Source organism: Dendrobium catenatum, unplaced genomic scaffold (assembly GCF_001605985.2).
Source record: "Dendrobium catenatum unplaced genomic scaffold, ASM160598v2 original_scaffold_244749, whole genome shotgun sequence".
Lineage (NCBI taxonomy): Eukaryota > Viridiplantae > Streptophyta > Magnoliopsida > Asparagales > Orchidaceae > Dendrobium > Dendrobium catenatum.
In genome coordinates, this window is record NW_021563156.1 from 34,781 (window position 1) to 47,306 (window position 12,526).

The 12,526-nt window shown below is 29.7% G+C and overlaps 1 protein-coding gene across 1 annotated transcript in view; it reads right to left on the reverse strand.

Annotated features, from left to right (window-relative positions):
* Nucleotides 1-8,637, reverse strand: part of LOC110097080 (transducin beta-like protein 2) — a gene marked incomplete at its 3' end in the record, with an annotated part of 42,500 nt that extends 33,863 nt beyond the window's left edge. Inside the window, 4 exon segments of the mRNA XM_020823309.2 lie at nucleotides 7,535-7,830; nucleotides 7,907-7,967; nucleotides 8,039-8,144; nucleotides 8,231-8,637. Of these exon segments, the coding sequence (XP_020678968.1) occupies nucleotides 7,535-7,830; nucleotides 7,907-7,967; nucleotides 8,039-8,144; nucleotides 8,231-8,479 (712 nt within the window).
* Nucleotides 8,638-12,526: the final 3,889 nt, after the last annotated feature.

A 12,526-nucleotide genomic window follows, 5' to 3' on the forward strand; every position in this document is an offset into this window, starting at 1 on the left:
CTGGTAAAGTAACTAGACGGCAAAAACAAAGAAAGAAAGAAAACATTCAAGTATTAGAGGAAATTAGTAGGTTCTAAAAGATGAAATTTACAGTTTCACTCAATCCAAACTTCAATTAATATTACAAACTTGGTCTATACTTATAGAGATCAATAAATATCTAGAACTTTATTCAAATTTAAGGAAATTAAATGATAGAAACTGGCCCTTCAGAATAGCTTACTCTCCTTTATTCCCTCTTTAAAAAGTAGTCAAACATAAAAAAAGAGAATAAATATTAGAGTTAGATTCTTTAATTGCTCTAATATAGTAATTTGATATAGATTTAATGGTTTTTCTATAGGTACTTTGGGTCGGAATTGAAGATTCGTACCCTGCCTATTGGATAAAGCAAAATGTTCGAAATGAATAATATTAGTGAGACTAGTGAGACTATGTTCAGGCTTTGAGGGAGATGATTCCATTGATTCCTGCAAAACAAAGTAAAATAATTATTAGGAAAAAATTCCTATTTTCTCTATCTTTTAATTAATAAAATTAAGGAGGTTTATAATCTGAAGATCTAGTAACTCTAAATAAATAATCTGCTAGAAATATATTATTGCCTTTAATATGTTCAAAGTTTACTTTGTATCCATTTCCTTCTATTGTTGTAATAAAATTTACCCATCGTTTACTATATATTTTCTTCTCATTTTTATTTTTATAAAAATGTACTATTGCTTCGCAATCTGTTCTTATAATAAATTTTTTTGTAAAAATAATTTAAAGCTATGTAAGGCATTTATTACTCCTAATATTTCATAATCTAAAGAAGTTAATGATTTGGGTAGTTGCTTAAAGCTTCCTGAAGCATATCTACAGAATTGTGCTTTTGACTGAAAAGCTTCTTTATACGATTTTATTTTTAATTCAGCTCCTCAACCATCTTGAGATGCATCTACTATTACTATTTTATAGTCTGTTTCTAAAGGTAGAGCTAATTTTGGTAAGGTTTTAATTTGTGTTTTTATTTTTTGTATTATCTTAATATTTTCAGTATTGAAATACGTTTGTCCAGTTTTACTAGTCTTTTTATATAAAGATTTTATAGTTTTTCCTAAATCTTTTATATATGGACGAGCATAATTTAAAAGACCTAAAAATTTTTGTAATTCTTTAGTGTCTTCTATTTTATCTGGAAATTTTAAGATTTTTAAGGCTATATGATCTTGTAATTCGATTGTACTATTTCCAATTTTTTGACCTAAAAAATCAATATATTCTTTGGTTGCTTCAATTTTCTTTTTTGATAATATAATATCATTATTAATACAAAGTTTTAAAACTTCTTCAATGTGTTTATAATATTCTTTTAAAGTATGCGATGCTATTAAAATATCATCTATATATACCATAACATAATTTAAATGGCCAAATATATTATCCATTTTTCTCTGGAATATACTTGGAGCATTTTTTAGTCCAAAATGCATAATTTCTCATTCACAATGTCCTATTGGAGTAGTAAATGTTGTCCAAGGGATAGAGTTTGGGTGAAGTTTTATCTGCCAAAATTCAGATTTGCAATCAAATTTACTAAAATATTTTTTATCCTGTATTAAATTGATTAACATATCTTTATCTGGTATTTTATATCCATCATCTTCAGTATTATCATTTAGTCTTTTATAGTTGATAACCATTCGTGCTTTATTTCTTTTAATTTCAGCATGATTTCGAACCATAAAAGCTGCAAATCTATGTGGTGATTTTGATGATTTTATTAATTTAATTTTTTTTAATTCATTAATTTGAATAAGAAATTATTCTTTATCTTCAGGTGAATATTCTAATTCTTTAGTTTTAATTATTAAGTCTGGATTTATAATAGATAGCTCAGCTAATTCTTTATTTTTATCCCAATGTTTAATTGGGTCTTCTCCTATAATTTCTATTTCTTCAGCTAATTGGAAAATGTGTTGAATGCTAAAAGTTTGTTGTTTATCAGGTGAAGATTTATATAACTACTAAAATGTCCGTCTAAAGAGAGAATAAAATTGAGGCTTTAAATTATTTTTACAAAAAGAATTTACTATATTGGAAGTATTTACTTCAGCTCTTAGTTTATTAATTTCTTTATTTAAAAATTCTATCTTATTTATACCATTAAAACATATGATTAAGAAATTTAAAGTACGTATCATAGCTTTTGTATCTGATCTATTACACCATAAATTATCTAATAAAGTAATTTGATATAGATTTAATGATTTTTCTATAGGTACTTTGGGTCGGAATTGAAGATTCGTACCCTACCTATTGGATAAAGCTAAATGTTCGAAATGAATAATTTAGGTTTTATGATTATGTACTATAAATAGAGGATTCTCCTCTCCTGTAAGTGTGGTTGTTGTGTGTTTGAATTGTATGAAAGTCTAAATATTAGTGTAAAAGTTGTGAGCTCTTCTTCTTCAAGCAGTAGCCATCTTAAATCTTTGTAAGTCTTTTTCTTTAATATAAAGGCTTTGTTTAATCTTAGTAGTAATATTTCTATTATTTCTTCTTTTATGGATAAGGCATCACTCGTTATGAGTGAGTAGTGGGTTGATTATTTCAATAATTCTATATATCTTTTCTTGATGGATTTGAAACTATTCAGATAAACTTATTAATAAATCTATAATATTATTAGTAGAACTATCATTACTATGCAAACTATGCCTATATTTTGAATCGAAATAATAGCTAATTTTGTATTTATCAAAAATAACTAAATTTTTTCTATTTTGCGGTAATTCTAAATCGAGATATTGTATAATTTTTGGTTCCATGACATTTCTAATGCTCTGATAACAGTTGGAGTTTGGCTAGATAATAAAGATAATAAAAATTTGTGCTAGTTCACAATTCATTTAGATTCCTAAGGTATAGCTAGATAAATTTTTGTGCTATTTATGTTCCTAATGCTCACCATTTTTCTGGTGCAAATTATATAATCTTTCTTACTATTCAAAAATTTATACATAACTAATGTCTTATTCATATATATAAAATATTTAATTTGACTATTAAAAAATTTTGTATGAACTAATTCACTATTCCTATCAATATAATATACTTTAATTAAACGTGCCTCTTTATCATAATTAAGACATAAGGGATAGATTTTTCTAAACCTATAATGAATACATTTATGGCTACAAATTATTCTTTTTTATATGAGATTGGGCAAATGCTTAATCTCATGATATGATTTAATTAGAGGCTAATATTTGTGTTAATTGATTAATACTTATTTGTCTAGCAAAAACTTTTTGGCTAATGTATGTAGTTGCAATTTTGCTACTATTTAAAAATTTATATGAAACTAATATCCTATTCATGCCTATATAATATATTTTTTCACTATTGGAACATTTGCATAAAATTAATGTTCTATTTAGACTAAGATAATAAATTTTTATTAAAGCTAAGTGCCTATGAATCATGCTGGCTACAGGGATAATTTTTCTAAAGCTATATTTTTTGCATCTAGGAGAAGAAGTCATAATTTTATGGCTACTGAGCATATCTTGGAGTAAAATTATTCATTTCTAGTATAACTCTATCACCTATTGTTCTAATTTGTTTGAGTAAATTAATAACTTTATTATTTTTAAGATACCTTCGTAAGGCTGCTAGAATAATATCTAATTCTTCATTAACATGCTCGAATAAAATATCTTCTACTTCACTATTTATATTGTTGAGTTCAACAACAATATCTAAATAAAATGGTACTAAATTATTTCTAATTGCTATAGGTAAATCGGCTCTCAAGCGAAGAACCATTATTTTATCTATGAAGCAGACTGTTTAATTCAGCTAAAATTCTTTTTCCTATTGCTCTAATTTCTTGTGCTCTATCTATGTCAGGATAATTGTCTATATGTCTTTTTATGGCTTGAAGAATTTACTGGAATTCTTGATTAAAATGTTTTAATAAAATTGTATCTATTTCATCATTTATTTCTCTAAGTTCTGCTATAATATCTGCTTCTATTGGTGTTAAATTATTTCTAATTTCTCTAGGTATTTCTTTACGAAATCAGAGAACCATTTTTGCAATTTGTTTTATAGATATATCAAGATGTTTGAAGAATTATTTCTCCCAAACAGATAAGATTTGTTTTAAATTTTTCTTTGATGCCTCATTCTCCATATTTAAAAGTTAAGGGAAAGTCCAGTAATTTTATTTATGATATAAAAATTCTCTGTGACAGGTGCGAGAATAATTCGACATACACCGACTATACAGATATCATGCAAAGATTCAGGAGTATTTTCCACCTGCCCAAAGGTAAAGCATAAATGGGGACTTATGGGGTTCAAACTCATGAATTTTTGGATTCACTGTACTCGATCATAGAGGTCGAAAGTTTTTTCGTCTTTCAAAGAGAACTTGTATATGATAAATATAGAACTAGATTTTAGCTTATCTTCATCAAACAGAGATTTTGGCTGAAAGACAAATTTTCTTAAAGCATTTCTTCCTTATGGGAGAAATAATCAACCCACTACTCACTCATAACGAGTGATGTCTTATCCATAAAAGAATAAATAATAGAAATATTACTACTAAGATTAAACAAAGCCTTTATATTAAAGAAAAAGACTTACAAAGACTTAAGATGGCTACTGCTTGAAGAAGAAGAGCTCACAACTTTCACACTAATATTTAGACTTTCATACAACTCAAATACACAACAACCACACTTACAGGAGAGGAGAATTCTCTATTTATAGTACATAATCATAAAACCTAACTGCGGTATCATTACCGCATATTACATTTGAATAATAATTTTACTACAGTAGAAAGGACGCTAAAGTAAAAAGGAGAACAGTAAAAATGGTACTTGATTATGACTGTCTGTCATACTTATCATGTATCTTTCTATCACCTTATCTGATTTTATCTGTTCTGACTATTTTACCCTTCCATAGCATTTTCTATATTTGCTAGCCCTTTATCATTCATCCCATCTATCCAGAAACGGTCGTTTGCCTCGGAATCTGAGAGGGGCATATTCTGTTCCAGAGTTAAGTTCTGGTAATATGTCTGATAATCGCCTTTAGTGACGATTAGATGTGAAGAAAAAGTCTTGACATGTTCTATAAGATTAATATCTTTGACATAATAACGAAATCTAAATAGTGGTCCCTTGATTAATTTATTATGCAAAAAAATGATCATATTTTTATCTTGGTATGCTGACTATATGTAGAATATAGGTTTTGGAAAACCTCGTCCGTATTGAGCTATCTGCAATGCTCTGTAGTATTTTAAAGACTGATTAGATAACTCTGGATTAGCAGATGAGTGAGGAGTATCATCATACTGTTCAGCTTTAACTTTTTTCGGAGTTTTATGGATTTCTATGATGTGTTTTGCTCCATCCATTAATTTTTCATATGCTGGTCCAATAGAATTTATGATTATAATGATAGAATAAATTCTATAGTCTTCAAAAATATATCAGATGATCCTCTTGAGTTCTGAATGTTCAAAGCATTCAATTTGATCTGATAGTTTGTCGTCTCTGCTTATGATGAGTTTACTCAGTAGCTCGTATTTCATTAATTTTTGAACGGTCCATTGCTGAAATTTTTTGATATGGGTTAAATTAAGGGAAAGATGAATCATGTAGAACCCTGGCATACAAATTTTACAGAGACAGTGTCGATCTTCTGATGCTGATGAAAATAATGTTCTTGATGCATAAGAGATGCTTGACACTTCTTGAAGAAAAGGTCTTGACATGTTCTATAAGATTAATATCTTTGACATAATAACGAAATCTGAATAGTTGTCCCTTGATTAATTTGCTATGCAAAAAACTGATCATATTTTTATCTTGGTATGCTGACTGCATGTAGAATATAGGTTTTGAAAAACCTCGTCCGTATTGATCTATCTGCAATGCTCTATAATATTTTAAAGACTGATTAGATAACTTAATTCACCATAAGATAATCGTACAAACCTTGAGAAAAGACTCATATGGGATGACTTTTCATTAAGAATGAATCAATTTTAAATCTAAGTCATTCGATATTTATATGGATGGGGAAATATGTCAGGATAATTTTACCACCATCCCTCCTTCTAAGTTGAGAAGTAAACTAGTAGTTGATAGCTTAAGTTAAGTGCAAAGAAAATAAGAATGTTAATGTTAATATAAAACAACAACATTATCATCAAGCATTTATCCCACTATGTGAGGTCAATTACATTAATCTTTTTTCTCCATTGTGTCATGTTACGAGTCAAATTCTCATTTAAATCAGATAAAGAAATGTCATTTCTAATGTTTTCTAACCAAAGTCTTTTTAGGTCTATCTCTATCTTTCTTAACATAAATCAAATCTAATACATCTACTTTCCTAACCAAGTCATCAGAAGGTCGCCGTTTTATGTGACCAAACCATCTAAGGAGACTCTCTCTAATCTCATCTTCCACTAGAGCTACTCCAACCTTTTCACTTATATGCTCATTTTGTATCTTGTCTCTGAGAGTAAAGTCATTCATCCACCTAAGCATCCTCATCTCTGCAACACTTGACTTAATATTATGCTTCTCTTTAAATGACCAACATTTTGCACCATAAAGCATTGCAAGTCTCATCACCATCTTATAGAACTTTCCCTTAAGTTTGAGGGGTACTTTTCTATCACACAACAAGCCAGATGCATTCATCCACTTCAACCATCCACTTTGAATTGTACTTATGATATCCCCATATATTTCATCATCACTCTGAACAATAGACCCAAGATATCTAAAACAGTAAAACGTGTACTCTTATTAATGACTTGATTGCCCAAAGTCATAATTCCAACACTAGATCTATTATTACTAAAATTAGACTCCATATATTCAGTTTTAGATCTACTCAAACGAAAGCCTTTAGACTCTAAGGTTGACCTACATAATTCAAATTTACCTTCAAGTCCCTCTCTGGTCTTATCAACAAGAAGAATATCATCAACAAAAAACATACACCAAGGTACAACCTGTTGTTAATGTTAGTATGCAACCAAACTAAAAATGAAAAACTAAAGAATAATTATATTAGGAAAGGTGAGATAGCATCTATTGAAGATTAGGTAGTTGAAAACATATTTAGGTGGTTTGGACGTATATAATGATAGAAAATATGCCACTAAGTGTATAAATAAAATTGAAATAAAAGGATTGAGAAAACAAAAAGGGTAAACCTAAAGTAATGCAGCTAGAATACGTACAAAACGTTTTGTGAATAATTGATTTAACATCTCATCCAATACTCAACGAAAATGAATGAAAAATAAGAATTCATAAAGTCAAGTCCAGAATGTTAAGATGAGGCTCAAAGGAAGAATCTATGGTCAAAGATACACGAAGCTACAAAAGATGAAAAAATAATTCTAAGCTCAACAGCACAAGAAATGATAGAACGAACGTCGCTGTAAGTGACTGAATATCATTTAATTTTAGCTGAATTTCAAAACATAACATAGATCCCACACCTTCAGAGCAGGAAGCAAGGATCATGCTCCCATCAGCAGTTCCATAAGTTGCAGGGACCCCAACAAGAGTCAGCACCGACCTCATCTCATGTATCTTATGATGCTCCCATTTGATCTCCGGAGCAGGAACCTTAGCCTGCTGCTTACTGTCACCAGCAGGTTTCAAAATGACATCCCCATACATATATAGACAGGAACCTGAAAGAACCTGAGCAGCCACAACCAAGGAGGAAGACCCCTCCAAGAAAGCAATGGCAGTAGGTTGCGCACCAGGTGGCAGATGTATCTTCAGAAGCCTACAAAGTTTGAAACAATAATATAGTAGCCAGGATGTTAAAGAAAAGGACGGATATAAAAGAGATAGAGGCCTACTTGAAACTCTTATTGGAAGCATCGTCCACTGTAAAGACCCTAACAACTCCATCGGAACAAGCTGCAAAATAATCAGCTAGTTAAAAGAGCAAGGGATTCCGGCCACACCGGGAATAGAGCAAATTCACTCACTGGTGGCAAGATTCCGGCCATCCGAAGAGAAACAAAGCGCAGTGACAGCATCAACGTGTCCCCTGAGGGTATTGATATCGAGAGGGTGATGTCGCTTGTTCTGATCCTGAACATACGACAAGAACCGATCAAAAGAAGCCGCATCTGAAACCACCAGAAATTATAGGAGGAGAGAGAGACAGAGAGACGAACCTTCTCTGCAGCGTGAGAGTGGTGAGATCTCGCGTGGGCCTTTCGTGAGGAGAGTGGAGGGGGTTTTACAACGTGTTTTTGGTCAGCAGTCTTCAGCTCCAGTGGTTCGGCGATCGTCACGACTTCAGCTCGCTTCCGGCGGAAGTAATCGGCCAATAGGAGCAGAGCAAGAACGCCACCGACGATTGCCGATAGGAGGGGGATGGACACGACGGAGAACCCTAGAACAGTTGGAGACGGCGTCGGCATTTTCAGGGCTTATCTGGACGAAGGGAGAGATCGTGAATGTGAGAGTGAGAGACAGAGCGCGCGCTGGACTATCTTGGTGCCGTTCACTCGCCCATCCTCGTGAGCTTACGCGTTCGGAGCGATGCCGAATCGCCGAGTTCTGCAAGACCAGAAGTCTCCGCTTGGTGAAATGGATTATATATAATTTTATTTTAAATAAGATATTAATCATATTTAGATATTATTTAAAGATTAAAATACAATATAAATAATACAATTTTTATATATTAATATACAAATTTTCTAAACATATATTCAAATTTATTTTAATGATTGTATTAAATGATATTTAAAAAAAAAAAAGGAAAGGAATGAAAAGTTATTGTTTTGCACATTCTCCTATACCATTTCAGTTGGTGCTTAAATTTATTTTGACAAATTTTTTCTCAACTTTTTCATTCAGATTTGGACCGAAATAGACAATTTTAAATCAATTTGTTAAAATGTATAATCATTTATAAATCAGAGAAATATCAATTATGATATATTAAATTAAAAAAAAAAAAACAAAGCTATTATTCACTCTTTTTTTGACATTTTGCATTTACTTTTAACTTCTATAACATTAATTTGCTTATAAAATGTATTATAGTAATAATTCGACTGGTTTAATTTTGAAATTAATATAGATAAAATGCAAGAAATTCACGATTATCATTTACTAGGATTTGCTACACTTTTTTATATTTTTTTTAGATCGATATGTGATGTCGTGGATATTGTTTGGTTCATTGTCAAGCTGTTGATTGGACTGTTGAATCTATAGGCAATAGCGTGCTTTATTGACTGGTGGCCATAATGGCATAGTAGTTTTAATACATGACATGAAATCCCATATGCCCGGACAAGAAGTCAATAGGTTGTGACAAATGTACTAGAACCAAGCATCCACCAAACCCCTAAATGAAGCTTGCTCGAGAATCATTGGATCCCGCTCACCAGAAAAGCGCTCCTCTCACAGGATAATCAAGAGTCATCGTGAATCACATCACTTGTTGCTCGCCTCATAAAAAGGAGGTTGTCGAAGTCACTCTCATTTGCTCATATATATAATATTTCATATAGCTCTCATATCCCTATCAATAAAGAGTAATGATAAATTGGTTTAGATTTTTTTTTTTTTTTTTTTTGAATATTTTTTACTATTGCAGCCTTAGCATCATGAGCACTTGTACTAAATATTTTTAATAGTGGATTGTTTATTTTCATTCTTACATCAGATAAGAAGTCAACCGGAACCCGACCCGGTTTTGCAAACGGGTTGATTTTCCGAACCCGACCCGCTTCGGGTTCGGGTCAACCCAAACCCGAAATTTTCGGGTCGGGTTTTCGAGTCGGGTCCAATATTGACACCCCTACCTGTCATCTTCAAACAAATTTGTATCCAACAACACTAATTTTTTTAATTCTATATTAGTGTAAAAAATGAATTTATGTTCCTCATTGCATTTAACAATAAATTCAATTAAACTATTTTAAGTGGCTAATAATAATTTTTTCATCTGGAAAATAGGGAGAAGTTATAGAGATTCTTTTTTTTTTTTTAATAAAATTTGTTTCATTTGGCTATATATATATATTTTTACCAGTATATTTGATTTGAGAAAAGATTAAAGATGATCTAAAATAATTATAATTTATTTTATCAATTTAATTTCTAATTAATTTTACTTTATATGTTTTGTGATTATAGTATCTTTATTCATTCATTGCTCAAAATATTTAAATATATTTTTTCATCTTTTAAGTGCATCATCATCCCTTTATATTATTTATTCCCAAATGACCTAAGTATATCATGATATTATATATTATGGCTTGTTTGGGATAATTTTCTTACCGACTTTTAAAGCATTTTTTAGTACAAAAGTTTCTTAAATTAAATATTTTTGCACTAAAAAGCTCTTTAGAAAGCAGGAAGAAAATAGTCCCCAACAAGAGCTGTTATTACGTCCTCCGACCGGATGCAGAATAACATCTGGTCCTAGGCAAAAAAACGCATGTACCGAAAAACTCGGTACAGGCGTTTTTTTGCCTAAGACCGGATGTTTCTTGCATCCGGTCAACCGAACCAAATAAAAGCGCCCCCAACAAAGCCTATATGTGTTGTACATTGTCCCTTTTATTAAATAATTTATATACATCATAATATTATAGTTGCCTATTTTTGTATTCTTCGATCTATCAATTTTGGCTTAGTTTTTTTATTTTTTATTTATTTTTTGTCTAAAATTAGAATCATATAAAATCATCAATGATATTCTCCAATTATGAGTATTCTTAAGTTTCTTTTTTAGTCTTAAATATTAAAATTAAACTTAAAAATTATGTTAACAATCGTATTATATTTTTCTGATAATAGATTGAGGGTGCTTAAGTCTGATGAAGCTTTAATATTAGAGTTTGTTTGTGATAGTTTTTTTATAGCTACTTCGCATTTCAAACATCAACAACAATTTTATTGGCTATTACTTTCTTACTTGTCATTGCTTTTTCAAAAAATTTTGTGATGGAAAACTATTTTTTGTAGCTTAAATTATTTTTCACAATAACTTCACAACTAATTTTATAAAACACAACAACTATCATAAAAAGGAAAAATTATTAGGTGCGGAGTGCGCACCGTCCGCACAAGCACTGGGTACCCAGCGGTACCCAACGGTATCGAGTGCGGGTACCGTTAGGTGTCCAATACTTGTGCGGATAGTTCTCCCTGTCTGCACTCTGCACCTAATAATCTCTCCATAAAAAGACCCTAAGGGTTCGTTTGGGACAGGTTTCTCTAAAATAACTTTTTAGTACAAAAATTTTAATTTTGATTTTTTTTTTTTTTTTGTACTAAAAAGATGCCTTAAAAATTATTAAGGAAGCAATCCCAAACAAAACATAAGTCTTCAAATAATATTATAAAATATTTGTAGTAATATATTCATAAAATTCATAGCATGTGTCCAACCTACAAATTACTTCAATGTTGTGCTAAACAAAAAAATATATAAAAAAAAAATTATTTGTAAAGATATTCTAATTAAATCTAGTCATGATAAAATTTAAAATTTACTTTAAAATAAATATAATAAAATAATTTATTTTTTTTTATATTATACTCATTTATAATTAAAAAAAATATTTATTTTAAAACTTTTCCACAAATATGTTTTGTATGGCCCACCCAGCCCAACAAAAAAGCCCAAATTTATGAAATTATTAGAATATCATATTGTGAAATTAATTATAATTATATATATATTTTAAAAAATTATGTTACTTTGAAAAAAATTTATGATGTATGATGTAAGCCATGACATCATTTTTATCATATTTTATAAGATGATGACAAGTGTCCATATTAAATATATGATTAAGATTTAATTATTTAAATTAAGATGTGTCATTTTTAAGTATGTGGTTATTTTTTTTATTAAAAATATAAAAGATAGAAATGCCATGTGCTTGAATAGAAAAGTGTATAAGCTTGATGTGTTGTAAGGTTAAAATATTAAGAAGATAAAGTATATGTAAATATTATGAAGTAATAATTTAGAAACAAATTACATTTTTGCCCTTCTTTTGCCTTCATCATTAATTCTTCTAAGCTAATGTAAAAAGTCTTGCCCATAAGAAACCAAATGGGGAAATTCATCAAAGCTAAGGAGAGTGAAGGTTAATCTATTTTAGTTTGGGTAGATTGTTTTATGGGGTATTTACATACATACCATTTTATTTCATATTATTTACATATCTAACAACTAAAACTTTAATATTACATTTCTATCACTCGTATAAAATTTTAATATCAAATATATCACTATTATATTTCATTCTTACAATCCATACCACCCTATAAATTTTAATATTTCATTTCATGCACTCATATTTATTCTATAGGCAGCAGACATATAATATTAAAATTTCATATGTTAAATATATAAACTTTATTTCATATTATTTATATATGTAACACTTAAAATTTTAATATTTTATGCCTACCAGCCATAGATTAAATAC